Source organism: Cuculus canorus, chromosome 3 (assembly GCF_017976375.1).
Source record: "Cuculus canorus isolate bCucCan1 chromosome 3, bCucCan1.pri, whole genome shotgun sequence".
NCBI classification, from domain to species: domain Eukaryota; kingdom Metazoa; phylum Chordata; class Aves; order Cuculiformes; family Cuculidae; genus Cuculus; species Cuculus canorus.
This window is the reverse complement of record NC_071403.1, coordinates 65,541,155-65,567,146: the sequence shown is the minus strand read 5'-3', so window position 1 is coordinate 65,567,146 and position 25,992 is coordinate 65,541,155. Positions and strand designations below refer to the sequence as shown.

Below are 25,992 nucleotides of genomic sequence, written 5' to 3'. Positions count from 1 at the left end.
AACGGTGGCAGCCCTCAGGGTGCAGAGGGTGTTTTCTGTCTGTTTTCCCTCAGCTACCCACATCATAGCCCCAAGTGCATTCACCCATCCATTACAATTCCAGTGGCTGCTGCAGGCACCCATGTTTCTCCAGAGATGGACCAGAGTGGGAATGCAGAGCTGCAGTCAGATTCCTCATCTGTGCACTGATTTCCTCAAAATTATCTCTGTATCAGTGACCTCAGATGCTGTAAAAGGCAGCAGTAAGCATTACAGTGATTTTTCATGAAAATTATCTCCACAGAAACAGCCTCATTTTACTACAGGCAGCATTAACTGTGGGGGCTTGTGTTGTTTTGAGAAGCTGCATCTGCACATGGTTTATGGCTGATTGTACATTGGGAGTGAGTGGGAATTTAATTCAGGAAGAAGACGGATTAGGCAGGTAGTTTGACTGCTACAGTTCAAGGCAGGCCAAGGTGGTGTGAATCTAAGTTGTATTGCAAAGGTTTTCTGGGGATTGCTTGGGCTTGTACCAGAATGTAACTTCTTTGAGTAACTACACTTTCATTTTTTTTGTGTGTGTGGCAATTGTGAGCTGCTAAAGAAAAGGCAGGAAGGTTTTTATTGGAGACTGGTTGCTTTTAAATTACTACAGGCTTGGGTTGATGAATAGCACATAATCCCAGAGTGGCAGGATGCAGTCCTGGTAGTTCTTAAAAAGGAGGCGCAGGGGAGGGAGTGAGGGTGGGGGAGTGGAGCAGAAGGCAATATAAACAATAGCAGCTGATTTAAAGTTAAGGTATTACTATCAGAAATTTCCCTGTACGTCCTTGGGTGTTCTCTCTTTAAAAGAAGTCTGAATCATTAATCTTTCTGGGACTAGGCAGTCTTTTAAATTGGATCCCAAATCCAATATTCCTTAAAGAGCACAAAACCAGTAAATATTCTAGTTTGTCTTTTAATCATACAGAGAGGTAGAAAAAATAACTGAGTTGCCAAGTTGTGCATTCCTCTGCTTTTGTACTTGTCCTGGTCTGAGTGCTGCCAGGTCACACTAATGGAGCTCCTGGAACAACTCCAAACTTCTTGTAATTAGTCGAGAAGAAAGTGTGAAAATTCCTGGGGACATGATCCTCTGCCTGGGTCACCTATGTCTGCCCAGTATGAGGCAGCTACTCTGCCCCTTGTGAGCAGGGTATAGAAAACTCTGGATTTTTGTCTCAGTAGAATAAAGGGTTTTTTATTCATGGCTGTTTATTCATGGGTGTACTTTGTACTAAGGCTTGTAATTGAAAGCAAATAATTAAAACTAAAGTATCTGTTGCAAAATGTAGGGAAGGAGAAATTCACTTTACATTTCTACATATGTACACATCCATATTTCCTAGTAAGGAAATTGTATTTCAAACAAGAAGTTTGGGACCTAAGGGTAATAAAAGGTCTTTTGTTCGTCTTTCTGGATTAGCACATGATAATTGCCTCTGTAATGCTCTGAAAACTCAGTTTAGCTGCAACAGTACAGCAAGTGTGTGGCACAATAGCAAATGGCATGCATGCTGCCTGCCACCCATGTGGTAACCTTGCAGAGTGGCCATACAGGCTGCTCAAGCACCAGCTGTGCTCAAGTGTGCATATATTTGTGAGCTCTAGGGTTCATGGTATGGACCAGTTAAATCTGCTCTTGACTCTTCTTGAGGCCACCCTCCAAAAGGCATAGAACAAAATATATACATTTGTATGCCAAGTCACTGTTGACAGCGGGGTGAAACAAAGAAGCAACGGCTCACATTCTGAGACTTTTTTAATAGGTCTCATTACTTGGGGTATTTGCTTGGGAGTACACAGAATTAGGAGAGGTAGAAAAAAAGCAGTGCAACAGGTATGACAGGTATGGATGTGGTGATAAGGGCAGTGAAGGGATGGGAAGAATGGGGTAAGCAGAGGAAGGCAGCTGTTCCTACAGTGGCCAGCTTGGTGGTGACATGAGGAATGGTGACTGGAAGATGATATGCGGTGGATTGGATTTGGTCCAGGAGCATTTGTCAGGTTCAAACTGCAAATACACAAGAGAGCTGTAAGCAGTGTTGCTTTCACTGGCCGAACTCGCAGCATACGCTAGTGCTTCCTTGTATCCTGCTCTGCCTTCTCCCCCTACAACTTCCCCACTTCCCTTCCGCTCTATGCAGCTCCCCCACCCCACTGTTCTCCCCCTTCCATTGCTTCCTGTGCCTCTGCAGCCTGTGCTTGACAAACTCTGTTTTCCCAAAATGGGAAAGGAGAGGCATTCAAAAGCTCCTGTTTATCTCCTCTGCCTTTACAACCCTCCTGTTTCTAGCAAGGGGGTGGTGGAGCCCAGCCTGGCTTCATGACCCGTTCTCCCAGAGCTGCGCATGATGGACAGTCCCAACACTTGCGTATGTCCATTTTGCTACATCCTCTTTCTGTTGCAGCATACGTTCCTACTGTCTGGCTCTTCTCTCAGTTCTTAAATCCTTCCCATTTCCTATTTTATTTTCCCTCTGTTTTTAAAAACACTATAGTGAAAGTAAAAAAAGTTATGAAGACAGAAGGCCAATTTCAGTCCTGGTACAAGCAAATGCAGCTTCTGTTTCTTGGGCGTTATGTTTGCTAACTCCAGAGTGAGTTTAGTCTGTAACTGGCACGCTTAAAAGCTGTTGCAGGCAGATTTTGCGTGTTTGCTTTCAAGACAGCTGTGATAATAGCAGCCTAAACAGTTGCTCTTTCTGGTTCTTCTTTACAAAAAAGGTTTACTGTATCCACCAGAGAGGTGATTTGGCTCAGTGATGTTGCCTTTGTACCACGACAACCTGGTAATATCCTAGACTGCTCACAGGCTTTGGATCCAAACCCTCCTGGTGCACCTTCTCCAGACTGTTGCATAAATGTGGATCTGGAGGCCAAGTGGCAGCCCTGTGAGCCCTGGCCTTCCACTGTCTCCCATGAAGAAGTATCCCAGTTTGCATAGGTACCTGGTTACCTTGCTTGAGCAGCAGGAAAATCCACACCTGTCATATGCTGCAACACTGCTACGCCAAGAGGTGCTTTTTGATCACGTGCAGTTTTTTTTAATAGAGCATATATATGTAAAGTCTCCTGCTAACTGCTTAGAGTATTTTCACTCAAATGTGTACAAAAAGTCCTAGGCTAAAGATCCCATTCTTGAAGTCAGGCTTGCCCTGTGACCTCCATAACATCATTAGTGGAGTACCTGGGAGCAGGCAGCTAGACCAAATTGGATGCTGCAAGGCTAGGAATGGTAAGTGGCGCTTGCTTGTGCCTGCCTTCTTCTTTGGAATTCCTTTGGGAACTGAATTTCTTTGGAAAATGAATGAAAATTCAGTCTTGTTGCAAGGCTACTGTTGTCTTCTTTATTATTCCTCCATTATGAGACAGAGAAAGAGCCTGAGCAGAAGTCTGACACCTCTCAGGGGCTGAGTTTCCATCTCATGGAGAAGGTCCAGGCTCTCAATGACAGAGTCCCCTCTGTGCATTTCAGACTGCATCAGTCATCTCCCTTTTAAGAGTGTAAAAATGCCCCACCTAAAAGAGAAAGTACGCAGAGAAATGTCTGTTACTTAAAGCATGCTTTGATCCCTACAGCGGTCTGGTTTTTTTCCTGCAGGAAGAGTGCAATTGGCCCAGCCTTTACAGTGCACAATTTAATGGCACAGGCAAATCCACTTGAATGTGTAAGTGACAGCACTAGTTTTCTCTAACATCTCACCCTGCAGTTTAATCTTCAGTGAAGTAAAATTGTTATATTTATGTTTTCACTGGTCTGACATCTACGTTAGCAATCAAGTCTACAAATTATGACTTCTGCTTGAACTCAGTAGACCCACAGCTTTGGGTAATTGAGACCACAGCGTGATAGGGAGTTCTGTTACAGCTTCACATATTGATCAGTCCAGTTTAATTTCCACATTGGACCTGGACCACGCTAGGGTTTATGGATTGTGTGGAAGGCCCGATAAGCCTATTTTAACAAAACATCTCAAGGGCTTCTAGAACAGAGGCAATTGTCAATACTGATGCTTGTTACTTTTAATCAAAAGTTAAGGGCTCATTAATAGGCTGCACAGCAGCTGCTGCTTCCAATATGTGACTTATAAAAATCAACTTGGGAGATACAGTTTCCTAAGCCTTATGATTTGGTTGTTTTCAGAAAGCAAAGGAGTTGAGTTCCAGGTTTTTATTTTAATGGTATGTATGACAGCAGCATCTCCTGCACTGCTACATTCAATGTTTAAATAATTGAAGCCTGGATTATATTTTAGAGTGGTAGTCTCATCCCACTGCTTATGCCCATGTCTAAACTGCCCACAAATCCTGGCATCTTACAACATTTGAATTTTGTGTCAGGTTACTGACAATGTCTGGTACTTAAACATTAGCATTACTGGTTAAATGGGCTCCTGTTGTAACTTGGGCAGTCAGCATTTTTGTTCAGCATAGGATATTTCAAAAAAGTTTTGAAACTGTATTTGTTTTAGGCTCTCAGTTATGAGAAGGAAGCTTATTATTGCTTCAGACTCTTTCACCTTTCCCGTACAAAAATCCTAACGTTTCATTAATAACCTACTGGATGTAGGTGTGTTGTGGGTGTTACACTCATACTGCTATTTAGTGTTGTAAATTGGATGTATGGAAAGAAAATACGATCAAGGCAAATTACTATTTTAAGTTTGATTTTAAGCACCATTTTCAGACAAGTAGCTAGAAGTTTAGTGCCTTACAGGATTGTTTTTCCTAGCCAGCAGGAGTTGTGTTTGGTTTGTTTATTCATCACAAAACCAATTTAAACCTTTTAATACCTGCTATTGTATTTTCTGATTTCTTCTCTAATTCATACACATTGTCTCATTAATTAGCACAGTTCAGCTCATTAATGCATGACTGAAAATCAGCAGCAACATGTTCCAAGGAATATTGGAAAATAGCCTTGTTTCTAAGCATAGATGGATGTGGATGGGTGATACTTAGGCAAAAGTTTAAAGGTACCTGGGTTGCACTACATATAATTATACAATGAGCCAAATTCTGTCAGTTGCTCCAAATCTTATGTTGCATGTTTGGTGCTTCATGTAAAGTGTCACCATATCTGATTTTTCTTTTTTTCTCTTGATGCCTAAACTTCCGGAATAATTCATTCAAGGGAGAATTGCAGTTTTCGTAGTAAAACAACACTAGTAACTGTTGCTTAAAATTGTGACTCAAGTGTTTCTTAGAAGGTCAGGAGTAGAAGGTTAGATTAAAAATATACATTTTAGTTCCCTAGGTATCCTAGAATTCTTTTGAAGTTGTGACCCATATATAAACATTACTGGAATTCATGGTGCTGATGTTTCCATGAATGAGATGACTGGTACCCTTACTCCAGGCTGCTGCTTACTGTCACTTCTCTTCCCTGTTTACTGTCATGTTTGAAATATGAAGACAAATGAGTTACTTTAAATTACTCACAGCAATGATTAGTTCAGATTAATCACCTGATCTTACAAACACTGGAGCACTGAAAGAACAATGGTGATATGAGAAATCCCCCTAAATTCAGCTAGTAATAAGTATATCCTGGATTTAGTCCTGCAAACATACTGAGGGGAGCAACTCAGACATCCCTGCTGATGTGATGGAGCCAATGTGCTTTTATTCAACAAGTAGCTTGTTTGATTTTAGTGGCCTATTGTCCTTTTTTAAATTGTGCAATTCCGAGTGGTAGGTTGAATGTCACAGATTAGCAGGATTGACAGCAGTTTCAGCATGCTTTAGGCCTTTACTTTTTTTCTTACTCCTTAATTCTCCACCCCTGATCCTCTTGTTGGGGTCTGTTCCATGTGACAGTGCACCATAGGCTACCTGCTCAAACCATTGCACAGGGAAAAGGAGCAGAGTCTGCTTTTCAGGAAGGGGTTGTAATTTGGTTTGTATTTTGAAGCTCATTATTATAATATGTAGCAGGTTTGAGTTACAAAATAGACCTTTAAAAATAAACAGTTTGTAGAACAGTACACTGCTGGAAAAAATAGCAGTTATTTGGTTCTAGAGTGGAAGAAAATTATGTGAACAGTATAAATGATGTAAATGTTCCCTATATGTTCTTTTCTGGAATATATGTTAATTAAGGTCTTAAGCAGTGGGACAGTAACACTGTTTATCATTGCTTTTAAATCTTACTGGTATGTTTAATTACATCCTTCACTAGTTATGGAAGCTGAGGGCCTGAAATGTGAACTTGTTTCTTTCTTTTAATAATGTGAATTACATTCTTTTAAACAGTGCTATTTATTATTTTATCTTTAAATCTCTAGGTGCTGAAGTGTTGTATATGAACATGTCAGCATATAACGAAGGTCGGCTTCAGTCATCTTTCTGGATTGTTGATAAACAGCATGTGTACATTGGAAGTGCCAGCCTAGACTGGAGATCATTGGGACAGGTAATTTACTTGAAAAAATAATTGTATACCTTTGAGGGTATGAAGAGGGGGGGGAAAGTAATCTTTTGAGACTAGACAGTGAAGACTTACAGCTTTCTTCTTCTGATAGTTTACTTGCAGAAGTGTTAGCATCAAAAACTGTGCTGGCATGGTTTTGATGACTCTTCTGTGTTGGCAAAAGTGTATTACTGTAAATTTTACTTCTTTTCATTAGAATAGCTATCCTCAGCAGTTATGCTTTCAGTTAAATTTGAAAAGTATGATTGCCTTTTTTGATTTCTGCAATCATTTTTTGAAGATTGTAAGTTCTAGTTTACTTAAAAAATAAAAGCAAGAAAACTTGTTGGGAAAAGGAATGGAAGCTCCTTGGTATTGTGTGCATGACCCAGTCCTTCTCATCTGCCATTTAAATAAGCAAAATTTGGAAATATAACCTGTCCATCCATTTGGAAGTATGGTGCAATACCCACCATCTCTGGGGATGGAGAGATTTATGGGTACATAAAGTTAAATAGTATAAGGTCATTGAAGGCTGTATGTATCAAGAGAGAATCCCATCTTTTATTTCCATATAAACAAAGCGGGCTTAAGGATGTACACTAAGGCCTCTAGTAACAAGTTGTGCTGAGGACTCTGCCGTCCATGACCATTTTGAAGAAGCATTATGGAAATAATTTATTTACCGCTGCTGATCATAGTAAAAGAATACATGTGATAAAATTGAGGGTATGTTAGAACAGCAAAATACATGATGTGAGAAAAGTAGATTTCTCATTTTTAGATTTTATTCCATCCAAAACACCAAAAGGGTATTCGTAAGTTGAAATAAAACACCTACATCTTTCTCAGGTAAAGTATAAGTCCTGTTCTGTAGACTGTCTATCCACACCAACCTAATAATTCATCAGTAAAGCATCTTATTTGTCTTCTTGTAGATATCTGTAGCATTTTATCTTTCCCCAGCTGTTTCAGAATTAAGTCTGTAAGTTCATTTTTGCTATATGCCACTGACTGTGTGAGCTGGCGTTGGTGATAATTAGGGTGTGGGGTCATATTTAGGGAGTGGAACCTCTACTTTTAGATTTCAGTAATTCAAATGCACAACAGAGAGTGAGAGAGAAGCAGTCCTAGGTACTTACTACTTGCAGTAAGGTACTTTCTAAGGCATATTTACTTTCTAAATATGAGCATAATCTCAGAAACACATGAACTATTTTGAACTTAGGTTTTAATGATTTTGTAAAGGAGGTGTGCGTTGGTTATGTTGAAGTTTTTAAGGTTTGTTTTGAGCAAAGAGGCTGAATGTCTGAATAGAAACAAACCAAATATTTTAGCAAAGAAAGAGTGAAGTAAATACATTATTGCTGTTCCTATGTGTATTCATTTAGTTAAAAAGTAACTTTTTTAATGTTTATAAAGAAATCTGGAAAATATAGGAAAGAGGATGTTGTCGTAAAACCAGAGAAAGTCTTGGTCAAGAAGATTATGTATTCTTAGTCAATGTAACAATATACAGTTAGGGCTTTGGGCCAGTATATGCATTGTCTATGCCTTATGAGCTATGCTGTTTGTAGGTCATAAATGAAATAGCGTTCCACAGAACTACCTAGTTTATAAATAGTTTATGCTGTGTTTTAATTTTGAAGCCTCTTCTAACTGGAGTTTTGAGTACCAGTGGAAATAATAAATATGAAGAGAAGAACCACTTCTACCATACAGATTAGTTGAAAATATTTTAATGATTGTGTTTATGACCTTCATCACACATGCTAAAATTCCTTGCGGGTTTGTTCTTCTCATAATGAAGTAAATCTTAACTCCTGTTAGCATACCTACATTAAACTCTGAGTTATTTGTGGCCTAGTGTTTCAAATGTGATTCCTCGCTGTTAATTTTATCATTCCCCTTTCAGCATGCATTTGGAGATGTTTTTCATCTTACTGTCGTATAGTAGTATATTTTTAGAGAGAGAGATAAGATGAAGCCCAGAAGAATATTGTACAGAGAAAAAAAAATAATCTCTCATAGTTGCAGTTAAAGAGAATCTGCTTTCAGTAAGTTGAGAAATGTACGCTCTGGTTTCAGAAGAGTCTAAGGAAATGCATGGCTGCTGTTGACATCAGACATGAGTATCCAATTCCCTTACCCCAGTGTTACAGGTTAATAGGTCATGGCAACTGTCAAAGAGATCTGATGCACAGTCCTAAAATAATAATCTGTCTTGACCCTTTATTTTCACATAAGAGACCAAATAACCACAGAACTCTGTCTGAACTCTGACAACTCAATGTCCAAAAGGAGACTGGTTATGAGTGGCATTCCGCAGGGGTCAGTATTGGAACCAGTGTTTTTTAACTTCTTTGTCTGAGACATGGACAGTGGGATTGAGGACAACCTCAGCAAATTTGCCGACAGCACCAAGCTGTGTGCCATGGTTAATGTGCTGGAAAGATGCCATACAAAAGGACCTTGATAAGCTTGAGAACTGCTCCTCTGCAAGCCTCATGACATTCAACAAGGCCAAGTGCAAGGTCCTGCAGCTGGGTTGGGGCAATCCCAAGCACAAATACAGGCTGGGTGGAGACCAGATGGAGAGTAGCCCTTAAGAGAAAGACTTGAGGGTGCTGTTGATGAGAAGCTGAACATGTGCTGGCAATGTGCACATGCAGTCCAGAAAGCCAACCATATCCTGGGCTGCACCAAAAGAAGCGTGGCCAGCAAGTCAAGGAAGGTGATTCTGCCCCTCTGCTCTGCTCTCATGAGACCTAACCTGCAGTACTGCATTCAGTTCTGGAGTCCTCAGCACAGGAAGGACATAGATCTGTTAGAGTGAGTTCAGAAGAGGGCCGCAGAGATGATCAGAGGGCTGGAGCACCTCACATAGGAGGACAAACTGGCAGAGTTGGGCTTATTTAGCCAAGAGAAGAGAAGGCTCCAGGGCGATGTTATGACAGCCTTCCAGTACTTCAAGGGGGTCTACAGGAAAGCTGGGGGATGGGCTCTTTATCAGGAAGTGTAGTGATAAGAAAAGGGCTAGTTTTCAAGCTGAAAGGGAAGATTTAGATTAGAGATTAGATTTTTACTCTGAGGGTGGTGAGGCACTGGAATGGGTTGCCCAGAGAAGTCAAGAATGCCCCGATCCCTGGAGGTGTTCAAGGTCAGGCTGGATGAGGCTTTGAGCAACCTGATCTAGTGGAACGTGTCCCTGCCCATGGCAGCGGGATTGGAACTAGATCGTCTTTAAGGTCCCTTCCAACCCAAACTATTTTATGTTTCTGTGGTTTTTTCTGAGTGCTTTCCTCGTGGAAAATGCTTTGCACACACGTAGGACCTAATCTTAAACCCAACAGTGAGCGGAGCTCTCATTGGGGAAACACGTCTTGCACAGGTTTTCTTTCCAAATTAGCTGCAAATGAGAGATCGGGTCCCACTCCACTCTGCTTAAATGAGTAAGGATTGAGTTTAACTGGGACGTAGTGGAGCAGACAGTGCCAGACCTGGTCAGATCCATCCCTGTGCCCTTTCGCTTGTGCTGCCTGCATTTAGCAGAATAAGGCTTCTGTAGTTTTGCAGTGGAAGGCAGAGAACTCTCTGCTGATGTCACTGCACATTTCCTGTTACATCCTGGTTTACCTGCAGGGAAAGAACCGTGGAAAGGCAGACTGGGCTGTTGATTAGGCACATACATTCTCTTTAAAGGCTCATCCTGCTTTTAGAGTAGCAGTACTGTGGTTATTGAATCAGCAGACCACTTCAATCAGTATTGCTAGACCTTGACAGCAAACCACAGAATAAAGTAGGTCTCTGTTATTCTAGAAACATATGGTGCTTTGGCCTATTGAGCACAGCAGTTGTCATCTCACTCAATCAAAACATTCAGTATGAGTCAGTCACCCTGTAGTTAACAGTGTTGTCATTCAGCAGGACAGTTCCTGCGTAAATTATGTGAGTGCGTCTAGTTTTTCATCTGATAATATCTAAAATGCAAGGAAAAGCTCAATATTTTATGGTTGTGTTTTTTCACTTACCTTCCCCTGTATTTTCTACGTGCATGTTTATTACTGAAGCTTTGCATGCATGTTCACTGCATGATTCACCAGGAGCACCTGCCTGCTTCGCTGGTGTGGGAGTTGCACTAGAGATGCAGCAGATCGCTATGATGTTTCACCCTGGGCTATAGACCGGGCTGTAGGCCTTCCTGCCTCCTGCTTGCTGGGATCCTGAAGATGTAGAAATACTTTTGTGATATAGTGGCATAGAACATATAGCAGCTCAGCATACTAGAGAATACTTATGCAAGGTTGCTGTAGTAGATATAACTGGATTTTATTGTTATTTTGTTCCTTTAGAGGGGAAGCGGGGGAAGGGGTGGATAAAAAACCAAATCTCTTAGCATCATTCTTCTCTTGGGGTCCTGAGTCTAAAGCTTAAATAATAGTTTAAGTTTTATCAACTCCTTAGAAGACAACATCAGGACTTACATATCCGAAGGTGTCAGCTCTGTTTTTACAGTCTTTGTGGAGAATTCCTCTCTACATTTATAAGCCAAACAGTGATTTGCCAGCACTGACAAGAAGTAATACGAGTATTTTCTTTAAACGTAAAGTTTCTGTCTTAGAGAGAGATTTTTGTAATGCATATATTACTTGGGGAATAACCTTTAAAGTCACATATATCCTTGTGCCTTTACTGTCGAATTTTTAATACTTGCCAGAGTCTCATCTTAGAAATTATGGGCAAAGATGACAGCACAGTCTATTACTGAGTTTGATCGTTACTTTTCAAGTAAAACTGTTTCATGTAAGTTGCACGTTTTCCAAAATCCTAATAATTTTGGCTGAAATCGTGTATGCTGGCTATTTGCTTAGTCTTGAAGCAAACCTCACAGGCAAAAGAAAAATACATTTTTTATTTCCTGAAAAAAAAATAATGAAAAATTAGATTTTTTTTCATTCATAGTGAAATATTTTGCTCTTTTCTTTAACAGTTCTAGATTTTGTGTCAGGGATGCATCCTCTGTTGTTAGCAATATATGGCAAGTACATAGAATCATAGAAGGATCAACCCATTTAAAAAAAAAATAGCCAGGGATTTTACCACTTTCTTAGACAGATACCACTGTCTTAGATATAATAAGGTGTGTAAAATTTTATCAGTGAAGTAATCTTTCTACATATCTGGTTTCTTTTTGGTACATTTTTGTAAACTGATAAAATGGTGCAAAACTGTATAACAAGTCTTTCAGATTTACCACCTTTATGAGAAACTTGTGGAGAGAGGGTCTGTTGTTCTTTGTGGTGCCATTCTGCCTTCCAGATAAGTTTTAGGGGAGTGTACTAGAGGACAAAAATTAAAATAAAATTTTAAATCACATTTTGAACTTTTTCTTTCATATAGGAGATCTGTGTGATCAGCTGTACAGCTACCAACTCCTACTTCACTGACATGTGTTTAGTAATGGATGCAGTTGATAATGTATTTTCCCAGAATTCCCAGGCTGTCACATACTGAGAAGTTAGTACCATTGAATACCCCAGGCAATATGTTTGGGCCATAGCCATGCAACCTACTGATATATGTATTTAAGATAACAGCATATTGAAATCTATTTTTATTCAGCAAAATACATGCACCTTTGTTAAAATGTTTGGCTGAGAAAGGATTAATGCAAACATGCCTAAAATTACATATTTGTACATATGCAAATTAATTTTCACTTGTGGTTTGAGGTGCCCATATTGCTATATTCTGTTTTCTTGTTCCTAACAAGCTTACTAACGTCCTTAAATAAAATAAGTTGGTTACATAAAAATAATATTATTGCAGAGCAAGATCTAACAAAAAGTCTTATCTATTTCTTTTGTTCTATGACTTACTACAGTAGCTCCAGCAAAGCTTAAAAATGCATTTACCTCCTTAATTCTGTTAAGGAGTGTGAGGTTTGTAGTACAGACAGAACCTTTAACCAGCACAAGAAACACTTCTGGAGCCCTTCATACTAACCACACTTTCGGAAAAGTTTTATTCACACATGAATAATTGAATCCAGTGGGCAAACAACTGTAATGAATTAGCTGAACCACTTCAGAAAAATAGCTTTATGTGCAAGAAATAATTTTCCAGTGGTTGATTCTATGATTGAAAATTATTGAAACAAGTAAAATTTAATTGATTGTCTTCACTGGAAGTGGAATCATGCTAATATTAAGTACTTTAGTAGGCAAAAAAAAAAAAAAAGTTTAAATTATGGATACTAGCAGGTAGGAGGTAGGGTGTATATATGGGTGTTAGCATCGAGATTTGAACATTCAAGGCGTCAAGCAGAAGCCTGCTGGAGGAGTCGGTGAACACCCGGTCTAGATGAAAGTGGTGTGTCTAGAGTTCTCCACTTACTGAAGAGACACAACACAGAAATACCTGTTATGATTCTGCTCACACCTTGTGTTTTTGCATGGAAACTGTTTAGATTGTGGGAAAAGTGAGTCTTGCCATGCCAAAAGATATGGGGTGCCGGAAAGCAGTGGTCTTGGAAGAGAGAAGGGGACTCAAACAGAAGAAGGTGAAGTTCCTGGCTGGAGGAGCTATCCTGGAAGGGTGGGAAATCCTGGAGATCAGGATGCTGTGAGTAGATGGAAGCCAGGGGATGTGCCAGGGACTTTGGCTGGTGGTGCCTGAGGCAAGTGACAATGAGCAGTCACACAGCAGGAACAGACCTGACCTTCTGCCCGAGCATCCTGGGCCAGATGCCACCTCCCTGCAGGGAGGGAAGGTATGGGTGGAAAGTGTGAAAGACAGCCAAGTAGTAGCAAAAGGTCTCATCTTGTTGCTTCATAAACAAGCCCTAATGTCTGGATCCACTGTGGGTACTTATTTGTCTTTTTTGTCTATGACATCTTAAAAGCATTATCTCAAAAAGTTGTACTTAAATTTTAGCTCAGCAGACGTTGAGGAAAAGTTCCTAAGCAGACGCATGATTTTCTCTTTTTGTTAGTTAGTTGTGTAAAACTGCTAGCAGAGGACTTTTCTTTCTAAGATGCCTCTTGAGTCCATATATTTTCTGGATTGTTTAGATTCTAATTGTTCTAAATTCAGACTAGTTTAAGCTAAATGGCTGCAAGATGTAATTTTTTAAGGATGAAAAAACAGCCAGGGTGTAAAACACACTTTAAAGACAAGAAAACAACTGTAACAACTTGCTCTCATTTTCCCCATATATTTTATACCTCTGTTGGATTCTTTGTGTGATTTTTTTTTTTTCATCAATGCAAAGTAAGACTTCAGAAAGGCATTTGATTTCTCTTCATCTTAAAAAATTCATCAGAAGGGAGACTGAACAAATAATAAATGGTGTCTTCACCTATATATTTATGAATACTTATTAATTGTTGGTAAATTAGACTTGATCTTTTGAGTAGAATTTTTTGACTTTGCTTCTTTCATGAAAATGAGTTCAGGCAGTGTTTTGAATACCAGAAGTTTATCTAATCATCTCTGTTGCAAAGGATCAGTTATTTGTTCTTGCTTACTCTCAGCAGTACCTTGGAGCACTTCTCAAGTGTCCCATCTGACAGCTGAGTACTGACAAGACTACTAAACAACAACTTTTCCTATTCAGGCTGTTTCCTCTACATCCTCCTCTTACTCTCTTGCTGTTATAAGTAAGAAAATCCTGATCGCATCTACATAATTTAAGGTAATTAGAAAATTAGATAAACTGTCCCAACACTGTTTATCAGGTTGGAAACAGTGATCTGTTTTATTGAAGGAGTTAGGTTTTCACTTGATGCATGGAAGATGTTAAATAACTTACAGGAAGGCCAAAATGCTGTAGAAGGTAAGACGTGTGACAGTGTGTGAACGAGAAATTCTCTATGGACTAGTTTTTTCATTATGGTTGTTATTATCTAAAAGATATTTGTCTCTTCAGGATTGACTCCTTGTCATGAAGTAAGTTTGAAAATGCAAGAGACTTCAGGAAGGAGAGTTTACCAATCCGCTTAGCCCTTTATCTGAAAATCTTGCAAGAATGAAAACATACCATCCAGCTTGCTGGAGTTGTGGCAAACACTGAGCAATCAGCAAGGATTAATATTATCCAGCTTACTCTGCACCACATTACTTGGGCTTAAAAACCCTTTTTCCCAAGAATATTGCAAGAACAGAAATACACTGTCCAGCTTGCCAGAGTATGGTACACTGAGCAATCATGCAGGGCAATTAACATTGTCCAGCTTGCCCTACGCTGCTTTACTGGGTTCTTATCCCACAAAGACAATAAATCTTGTCTAGCTTGCTGAGTTTAAATCAGAATCAGAAACTCCCTCTAAATCCCTCTTAACAGGTTAGTAGGATTTCTGAGAATTTTATGAACAAGAAGGTTTTATTAAGAATTATTGATTATAAGAATTCGTGACTAAATAAGGGTTCAGTGGTGGTTTGTGAAAATACATTGGAAGTCAAGCACACAAGCACAGATAGGAGCAATAGGTAAGAAATACGTAGTTAAGATCAAAGTATAGAGAAATACTAGTAATTAGCTGCATATTAAGATATGTATTTAGCGCACATAACACAAAGGTCTTACTCCAGATGGCGTTTCAGTTTTGGCAGGAGGGGAGATGATGTCCAGCCCATCAGCTGCTCTCAAAAGTTGTGATGTCATTTTCCCCTCACCACTTTCCCCTTTGTTTACTTTTTTATTGCAGCCTGTACCTTTGGGTAGAGGTTAGGTGGAGCTTGAGTGACTGAAGTTAAACTCTGCTGACTGGTGGAGTAGGAGTAGTTATGGGAGTGATTTGCCTCAGAGGCAGGGGGATGCAGGTAGCCTCAGGTATGGAGGTGTGTATTAGTATTGTAATGAGTACAGGTCAGCTGGAGGGTTGGATTGTCAGAGCAGCAGCTGCAATTCATCTTCTTGGAAAATAATTGGGCATTTGTACCAAGCTCCTTGCAGGGGAATCGTGCTCCTTGCTGATAGCAGGAGCTGGCATACGCCTGTCTCCAGACATTCCATCTACACTTCACAAGGCAACATATCCTTGTTGCATTCCTTTATGATGAACACTGTGCTGCCTCTGTGAATGCTGCATCTCCACTGACTTTGCTTTTAAAGCCTTGTACTCAGTCAGGGTGGTGAGTAATCATTCCCATTTCTCCACACATTTAGCTTTATTCCAGCATTTAGCTTTATTTCCACGCTTCTACAGTATATGAAAGCTGTAGCAATTATGAATTACCACTTAAAATTGAAGAATAAGAAACAAGTTGCCAGATTCATTTATTCTGTTAATAAATCAGTGGAATCAACAGTCTAATTAGTTGTATGAAATGTTAAAGTATCCATGAGTATTAATTATTCATAAAAGGTTTATTAAGTATCTGTAGATAGAGTAAAGTTATGCTTTTTATTATTTTTATGAATAGTGCATACTTACAGTGAAAGTATATCAGAGTCTGAATTTTCTAAAATAAGAATCTTATTATTATTAGAGGAAAAAAAGTCAATAAGAAAAAGGAAAAATCACCACAACATGGAAAAAAACAGTTGGTCAAAGGATATACTTTGTGTGTGTATGTGTGTCAATTTTAAAGTAAAAACTGATGAGCCAGTATTTTATTTTTTTTTAATATGAATTATGTTTTTGGACTTTGCTATAGGACGGCTTGCAAGCAGGACGGCTCCAGGAGTGCTTGGAGCGCTGCTACATGTCTTACCTTTTACCACCAGACAGGGCAGAACTGGATTGAGAGATACTGAGGGGTTCTGTTTAATTGTTCAGATTCTCTTCCTTACTATATAGAGAAAAGATGGCAAAAATAGCAGTTAGAATTCTTCTCTATCACCTTCTCATATTCTTATCTTCTGTGACAAAAAGACTGATAAACCCTAACCTCTTTTTCTTCTTACTCTGCAATGACAAAAAAATGGGACATGAATATGATATCTCAGGTATTGAGAGATGCATCTAAAAGAGCAGGATTGGGGCAATTTGGAATTGTAAGAATATTGGAACAACTACTGTTTAATTGCATATGGGTGATAAAATAAATTGTAAGCAATCCATGAGGTTCATTCCTCAAAAGTCTCATCCCAGTCACATTGAGGAGATTCATTCATATATCTCTCAGGAAAAGGGGAAGGATCATTCCCTCAAAGTATATCCTTGAACGTTGTTGTAATCAAAATTGTCCTTCCATAAAAACAGTATGTGATAAATCATGGATTTCTGAATGCTTCAAACTATATCATGATGTTCTCATTTGTTCCCGGTTTCCCACAAATCTTGCAGAGCCACCTCTCCAAAGTGATCACTGAGAGCAGATCTGCACATTTGAAATTTCTGTTAACGAGAGTTGCATCGTATCTTTACAGAAGAGCATAGAGCAAAAAGGAACGCTCTATTCAGTCATTGTTTTAAAAAGCTTTATCTAAATGAGTCTCTTTAACTTATGTATTCGTGCATCTGGTCCTTTTGAGATAAGATACTTTGTCTGGCAGTTAGTGGATTACATCTTTTCAATCAAGCAAAAGTTATTTTGAGAGTTTCTATTTCATTTAATGTTTTTCTAGTATGAACTATGGTTATGACACTAATGTGCACTTTAGACAGTTGCAAATCCTAGCCATCATCTTCTAATAATTTCCTTAATTGTCTTACTGCCCAGTGGTGTTCGCTATCATATCACTGCTAGTAAATTGAGTGCAGACACATGTTATGTGTCCTATAACATGAAACAAGGCTTTTTCAAATTCATCATCCCACAGTTAAATCAAGCTCTGATAGGTAGAGGTTAGACTGAAAGTACAGTGTTCTATCTGAATTTGTTTTTCTGAGTTAAATAATATCTCTTTATATACAATAGAGAATATCTGCTTCTAAAAAGTTTTGATACATTGTTAGCCTTGTAATCCAATCCTTAAAAATACTCTTGCCACTAATCTTTGCCACTAATAATTTCAATGGGATTATTTCCAGAACTAGCTCATGTTAAAAAGATATTATAAAATTGCAACCCAGATCTTCAAGCATAGGTGAATGAGACAAGATGTGAAGAAAACAGGCCTGAGTAGATATTAAAGTACTGAAAATTAAATACTTTTTTTGTGTTTTTATTTCTTGCAGTGTAGAAAACTAGTTGGATTGTCAGAGCTCTTGTGATGATCTTAACAGCTTCTCCTTCAAAAGACGCACTGAAAATGTATTTATTTTTTTCACTAAGAGCTTTTGGCTAGAGTCTCCTTCCTTGATCAAATCTAGAGCAGTTTGCTTACTGTTACCTGTCTCCAAAATAGCAGCTTTTCTTTTTTCTTTCCTCTTTTTTTTGGTGGTGCTTGGGGACTGGGGGAGATGTGTTGCTCTTGGAAATGAGCAGAACTTGCAGTTTGCCTTTAACGTGGTGTAAAGTTTGTATTTTTGAAAGTCTGATGTGACAAATGTTTTATTCTTTAACTGAAGCAGGCCACTTTGTTACATCCAGTAAATCAGGACAAGCAGTGTTTTCCATTAGGCCTAATCTGCTTAAAATTTATTATCTGACTATCCACTATTTACAAATGAAGCAAATGGGCTATTCGTCTCTTGCTAGCATTGCTATGCACTGCTAACAGAGGGCTGGTTAAAGCCAGACTGGGACAGGGATAACGTGGCTGCTATGCTTGTGTTCTGCCTGTGTTTCTGTTAGCACCTGATAGTGCTCTGGGTTCCTCCTTACTCCTGCGGGCTTTTGGTTTTGTGATCTATTGACTGGGAACAGTGTGGGGCTGTATATTCACCTTCCACTTGGAGCCAAAGAGACTTCTCCACTTGGCTGGTTTCTCTAGATGCAGAGCTGATTCCTGGCTCTGAGGTGCTAGAAAGCTATTCTGATTTATATTATTTCTCTCACTGTTTTTCGCTGTTCTTACATGCATCAACCACATTGTGTCTAAGAGAGGGCAAAATACAGCTTGTTGTGTATTTTCATTTCATTTCTGTCAACTGTAGGAGTATGCTCATTACTCTCTGACCTCTGAAATTAGTGATATATGTTCTTCTCTTTTTTTTTTTTTTTCCTTTCATTTGCTGTGGAAGTCTGTAGAACAGGCTTACCTAGTGTTCAAGTAATCAGTAATAAATTGTAAATCAATGAATATTAAACCTAAAGAGCTAAATGATGAAATATCCACTTTGAACAGATAAGACACAGTAACCCAGGAGTTAAGCTACTGAAATTTACCAAAACTGTTTGGGAGGATTTCCCAGATATTGCATCACAAATAGTGCACCAGGGAGGTGTCTCACCTTTAAAAAAAAAGTGTAAAAAAGAGACATTGGACACAGTGATGAGAGTGGTTCCAGGCACACCTCTATAAGGCATGTCTGCACTGATCAGTAGTGCAGAAGAGCTTGGCTGGAATTTATAGATCATCCAGTCAGTTGCACCTAGAAGTATAAGTCCTATAGTTTCATTTTTGTTGTGTTGACTAAGAAATCCTGCAACAGTATGACAGGCTGAGATGGCAATGTGTACTAATGTATACTAGTGCAGGTGCTGTACTTGGGTGGTTTTATGGTTTCTTCACCAGAGCTAGCTTGCAGGCAGCCTACATAAAGTAGAAGTGGCAGAACTTGACCTGCTTGCACCTATCTGTCCTCAAGTCTAAGCCAGATTGCTCTGTGTCAGAGCTGGCTTATGGGGAAGCTATTGCTAGAGTTGAGCAGCTGCAGGAAGGGGTAGCCATGCCTGTAGAGTTACGGCTCTTAAAACTAGTGTGGCCTTATAGAATTACAGAAACATTTAGGTTGGAAAAGACCCTTAATGTTATCGAGCCCAACCGTTAATCATTTTGTTTGTCCTATATATTGATACAGGTCATACACTCTGATCCAAGGGTTCTAGCATCTGGATCAACAGAGTCTTAAGAAAATCGATAAGCTTACATGAATGGTTTTAAATCTACCACTTTCCAAGAAAAATGTGATTTATGTTGTGCTGAAAGAGAACTTGTTCATTAAACCCCAGCTGAATCTCTGAGGGGGAGCTAATGCACCACAGTCTATTCAGTCATCTCCCACAAGAACTTACTGCAACTAATCTTGATCAGTGATGTTAATGAATGGATGGAGATTCCTCTCAGAGGGATTTAGTTGTTAGCATACCCCATCAGATCAGTCTTGTTCAACTAAACAAAATTACAACATTAAAATAATCATGAAAATGTACTCACAATATCTGGTTCCACCCACATGCACACACTTTGATATTGCACAGACAATAGTTCCCTTCTAGATAAATATCCTCTTTCAGAACTGCCTGGATTCCAAAAGGTTCGCAAATGCAGCAACCTGGTCACCTCCCACTTTAACAGTGGACTCCTTTCATGGTAAACTGGAAAAAAGACACGCAGTAAATCAGGCTGGAGTACAGTGCCATAAATCTCCCTGATTCAGGACAAGGAGGGACAATCATTTCAGTCATTCTACAAAAAGAATAATGGTTCTATAGTTCTGTATAAAATCTCATCTTTCTATATCCATAAGTCATCAAGCTGAACAAAACAGATTCTGACAAAGCATTCCTTCCTTATGCATGTGGAGAATTAATGGCATCACTGAACCTTTTCAGATTTTTATATTGTCGTCGTAAACTTCAAGGCCTAGTTTGGAAGTCATCATGCAGTCACCTTTTTTAACTTTGTTAAGTGAATAGCAGTTGCTTGAGAAAGATGTATTGGGAAGGCAGCGCATGCAAAGAGAAATGTGACATGTATCTTCAGAAAACTGCAGAAGTCATGAGGACCGGGTCATTGTCATTGAAGTTGTGAGTCTGTTGGTCAGTCAGACTTTTTTAATCAATATAATGACTTATTAGGCATTTCTTTCAAATGTAATGACATGGTAGATTTCTGTGATTGAGCAAAATAATTTTGTATATAGATCTGCTGCATACATATAGAATCTACATATACCATATGCATCTACCATGAATATATACTACAGTTTCATGATATATGTTTTGCTTATTAAGATAATATATTGAAAGCATTTTTTGTCATCTTGTGATTTCCATTTTATTACCTTCAACTCTGTATGTGCCATAAAAAAGAGCTCAGTTTAAAAAGAAATTGTGAGAAAAAAATATGATCTTCTAGTTTTAAGACTGGAAGTTAGTGTTAATGCTGGATTGGAATAACATGTTTTCAGGTAGCTTTCCAGGTATTTCTTTTCTTTTCCTGTAAAGTGACAATTACCCAGGATTGCACATGGAAATGGTACCAAGCCTTAGACTTGTCTCACACTTTTTCTATGTTGTTTTTTTTTCCTCTTCATTCTGTTCATTGTTAACTTAGGTAAGAGCTATGCTGACTTTTATTTGCGTATTAAACCTCTGACATCTTTGGCATACAGAATCACAGAATCACAGAATCACACAAGGTTGGAAAGGACCCATTGGATCATCGAGTCCAACCGTTCCTAACACTCCCTAAACCATGTCCCTAAGTACTTCATCCACCCGTTCCTTAAACACCTCCAGGGAAGGCGACTCGACCACCTCCCTGGGCAGCCTGTTCCAGTACCCAATGACTCTTACTGTGAAGAATTTTTTTCTGATATCCAACCTGAACCTCCCCTGACGGAGCTTCAGGCCATTCCCTCTAGTCCTGTCCCCTGTCACTTGGGAGAAGAGGCCAGCTCCCTCCTCTCCACAACCTCCTTTCAGGTAGTTGTAGAGAGTAATAAGGTCTCCCCTCAGCCTCCTCTTCTCAAGGCTAAACAACCCCAGCTCTCTCAGCCGCTCCTCATAAGACTTGTTCTCCAGCCCCCTCACCAGCTTTGTTGCTCTTCTCTGGACACGCTCCAGAGCCTCAACATCCTTCTTGTGGTGAGGGGCCCAGAACTGAACACAGTATTCGAGGTGCGGTCTCACCAGTGCCGAGTACAGAGGGAGAATAACCTCCCTGGACCTGCTGGTGACCCCATTTCTGATACAAGCCAAGATGCCATTGGCCTTCTTGGCCACCTGGGCACACTGCTGGCTCATGTTCAGTCGGCTGTCAACCAGCACCCCCAGGTCCTTCTCTTCTGTGCAGCTCTCCAGCCATTCTTCCCCCAGTCTGTAGCGCTGCATAGGGTTGTTGTGTCCCAAGTGCAGGACCCGGCATTTGGTCTTGTTAAACCTCATCCCATTGGTCTCGGCCCAGCAGTCCAGCCTGTTCAGATCCCTTTGCAGAGCCTCCCTACCCTCCAGCAGGTCGACACTTCCTCCCAGCTTAGTGTCATCTGCAAACTTGCTGAGGGTGCACTCAATGCCTTCATCCAGGTCATTGATAAAGACATTGAACAGAGCTGGACCCAGTACTGAGCCCTGAGGAACTCCACTTGTGACTGGCCTCCAGCTGGAGTTAACTCCATTGACCACCACTCTCTGGGCCCGGCCATCCAACCAGTTTTCAACCCAGGAGAGTGTGCGCCTGTCCAGGCCAGAGGCTGACAGTTTCTGAAGCAGAATGCTGTGAGAAACTGTGTCAAAGGCTTTACTGAAGTCCAAGAAGACTACATCCACAGCCTTTCCCCCATCCAGTAGTTGAGTGATTTTGTCATAGAAGGTGATCAGGTTAGTTTGGCAAGATCTGCCTTTTGTAAACCCATGTTGACTGGGCCTGATCACCCGGTTCTCTTGCGTGTGCTTCATGATAGCACTCAAGATTACCTGTTCCATGAACAACAAGTGTTCCATACAACACTTCAGTTTATTGCACAAGGCCTGTTACACATTCTTTAGAAAAAAACAATTTTTCATCCATAAGGGCAGTGTCTGCCATGATCTGAGATAGGAGAAAACATCGAAGTAATGACCTGATGCAATAAACAAGCAGCTAGTGATCACCTCAGCTGAATCCACTACTTCGTCAAGGCTTTTCAGATGACCCAAATGACCTCTACCTGTACATGCAACATAGTGCTTTTGCAGAAAGAGGGAATTAAGGATGCATAAATCAATGTGTTCCTAATTTTACTGTTAGTGTCACAAATACGATGTATTAATTTAATTCCAAGTTTTCTTCCTAGGACAATATACCGAGACCGCATCTTTTCAGGAGACATTTACATGTTAAAACAGCCAGAAACCCCACAAATATCTAAGGTGGCTACTCAAAAGAATAGGGCAAAGAGCAAGTATGGATTTCTGAAACAGCTTTTCATATAGGCTAGCTGTTGTCCTGGGCCTGCCTGTATACTGTTTCACTTGATTACTTTATCTATCTAAACCGGCTGGATTCCTAGCTTACCTCAAGCCTCTGTACAATGAATTTAATCAAGGTTCAGTCAAAAATTAATTAGAGCCTTTGGCCTTCTGCTTACATCAAGAGAAGAGGATTCTAATGCTGATCAGGTAGTCTGGCAAGGCTCAGCAGTTACAGCAATAATTCATATGCAATGTCATTGTCCCAGTTTGAGTCCACAGCACACCTGCCACCAATTCCTATCCGGTTTGCAAAAGGAAAACCCACTGTGTGTGTCAGTAATGTTATAAATAATGCATCCAATTAGTCAACTACGTGCTGTCCATTTCCCTGAAGCCCACAAATCTGAAAGTCCCCCAAAAAACTATGCACTCTGAGAGAAATGTTTGAACATAAATATTGCTTTAATTCTGAGATCAGTCCTTTGCACTCTCCTCTCTGTGTTACACAGCAGAAGACATATGGAGGCTGCCCCTTGCAGCATCACATAGGATGAGAACAAATATTAAGAGCTGGTGCTGTGATTTCCAGCTGCGTGAGGAGAATGCAAGATAAGGGCTGAGAGGACAGGCTCTAATGCAGGAAAGATGGGAAGAGGCAGAAGTGTGTGCATGTGGTAAAGGAGAGTCCAGGCCTTTCCAGAATCTAGCAGTATATTTCACTTCACCTTTTAATATTTTTTTATGGTTCCACTGAGTTATTGAATTGTTTAATGTATGACACCACTATTGAAAGTGATGCAGCTTGCCAGCAGTGAAATGAAGGCCAGCACAATATGGTCCTTTTCTTCTCAGCCTGTACTTTTCTTTGATATAAGGAACAAAATCTGTGGTTCAAAAGAGAAACAGAATCAAATTAGGATTCACATTAATTAGATTTCCTGCAGTATAACAAGAGATAAATCAAACATGATCCTGGAAAAATGATTTCTTGCAGTTGCAAGTTTGCTTTTCCCCTAGAGAGACACTTGTGCTTGCTTTGAGGGGGTAATGAAACTGTAAACTGAAAAGTCAATTGAAAAATGATAAATTAGGCTGTGATTATCCCAAGTGATATTAATTATGCTGATAGTCTAAATAGCAAGGAATTTTTGACTGATGCAGTTCTGCCTTCTGGCTTGCTTTGACAAGTAGTGAGCCTGTGTCAGGCTTGGTTGGTTTGTGAGCTTCATCAACAGCTGTAAGAAAACCCAAACTTCTACTCTTAGTGCTACATTAGGTTCAGCATGAACATCATCAAAGAGTGGCCCGTGGTTTAAACACATTTTTTTTTGTATTATTTGTACAAACAGGTTGCTTTTTGCTGAGTTTTCTGTATCAATAGAGTGGGTGGCTGAAAAAGAAAAATCATGCTGGGCTTGTATTCTATTGTGACAAAGTATCAGTTCCGGTGGCATACAGCCAGGCGGCTTATGTCCCTTCCTTTCTTTTAGTGAGAGCATGTCATGGCTTTATACTGACATACAGTGCCAGTGCTGGGTGTACTCTTTGTCGAATGCATCACATCTTCTTGGTCACATGTGCAGATTTATTTCCAGTGCAGTGACTTGAATGATGATTTTCCATTTTCAGTGATAGGATTGAGTTCCTAGGTTAGGTTGAGACTGCATTCTCATGTCAAGCGGAAGGGACTTTTTTTCTAGTTCAGTAGAAATTCTGTCTGCCAATTATTTTCAAATCACTTAAAACCAAGATGATAGAAAATCAACCTTTGGCTTTGGACAACAGCAATATGAAATCCACAGAAGAGATATCTATGTGAAAGACAAAGTGATTCACTGGAGAGTGGTTAAATCTAGGAATTTGAAATACCATTTATTCAATAGAAGTGTATAGAAAACAGGAACAATAGTTTCATTGTAACAGTTAATCTCAAAGCTTTATCTGTTTGAATTTTTCAAGTAATCTTCAAAAGCAGTTTGGAGTTTTCAAAATAATAGGGTATTCAGGTAAGAATAATTATTCTGGATGATTACTGATATCGAAAGTTGTTTTTAGTTTTGCATCTATTCCCTCTCAGATAGTTTAAGCTAGACAGTTTTACAAAATTCCTGAGAATAGAGTGCTTTACCAGTTGTATTAATCTTCTCTATTACTATTTCCCAACAGTAGCATAGGTCTCATGTTCTTAGCAACATGGAAGGAAAAAGTGGATCTCAGAGCAGAAGCAGTACTGTGCTGAGTTTGGGTTTCACTGAATTACTTTTAGCATAACAAGGCTGAAGCCTCTGCATGGCAATAGTAGCCAAGCACGAAGGGAGGATTTTGTCTTAAGGGTATCTTGCAATTCCTAGTGAAGTGTTAGGTGAGGTACTTGGGTTTGCACCTGCAAAGGTTTTCTGAGAAAAGAGCCAGGCACCGTTGCAGTCTTTTTGGCCTCTTCAGCATCAGGTTACATTTTCAGTTTATGTGAAAATAATTGCTCTCTGAATGGGGTCTCTTACCCTTACTGAATTTGTGATGAGCGTTACTCCTGTAATTCTAATATAGCAAAGTCTGCTACAACAGCCACATCAAACAATACTACACAAAGAAATATTTTTAGCTTTCTCAAACCTCTTTCTCTCTCTTTGTTGGTGATGGTCACTCCCATCAGAATGCCCTTCTCCTGCACTGCCACCGCAGGCTTCCACTCCACTGTACTTAACGAGGGACCAGCACACACATATCTGCTTAGCGGGTTTTGGTGAGAGGTGAAGAATAGCTTCACAGAATACGATGCTGTTTATCGTTGGAAAAGATTGACCGAACATTAAATGCTAACAGATAAAAACATAAGGGAGGTTTGCAGTAGGGGTCAGGCAAGGCTGATAACAAAGTTGAAAAGGAACTGCGTGTTTGGAGTGCAGGCTAACCAAATAATGAGAGCACATTTTATTAAAACATAGTGTTTACCACTGTAAATATCTGTGGTTGGCTCTAAGGTGGCAGTTAATATATTACATATTATTTTTTCTTTAGAATCTATTGAAAGTCTTAGGTCTTTTTAGGCGATGGTAATTATTTTATCAGTACTACATACTTAAATTGTTGCTCTGTTACTCTGCCCTCTTGTGCTGGTTTTGCATAGTCATTCATTTGGAAATAGGTCATTAAAAAAAGGTTTGAAAGGATAATAAAATAAGTTTTAAAACATAGTCAAGTTGCAGATGCACAAACAGTCCTTTATATAAAAAGTCTACTTAGTAAATGTAGAGTACAATAGACCACCTGCGGTTAATCCAGTGTTTCTCTAGCACAGGCAATGGATGCCTGGCACCTGCTGGTGGCAAGAGGTTTTGGGCAAATGGCAGTTAATGCCTCCAGAGAGCTGCCTGTCATTTTTAGGA

General features: G+C 39.6%; 1 protein-coding gene across 4 annotated transcripts in view; it reads left to right on the top strand.

Moving 5' to 3' along the window:
• Window positions 1-25,992, top strand: part of PLD5 (phospholipase D family member 5) — a 172,284-nt gene that overhangs the window by 123,858 nt on the left and 22,434 nt on the right. For all 4 annotated transcript variants that reach the window (XM_009559421.2, XM_054062896.1, XM_009559428.2 and 1 more), the window contains one exon: window positions 6,312-6,439. In XM_009559421.2, coding sequence (XP_009557716.1) covers window positions 6,312-6,439 — 128 coding nt within the window. The remainder of the gene's footprint in view (window positions 1-6,311; window positions 6,440-25,992) is intronic.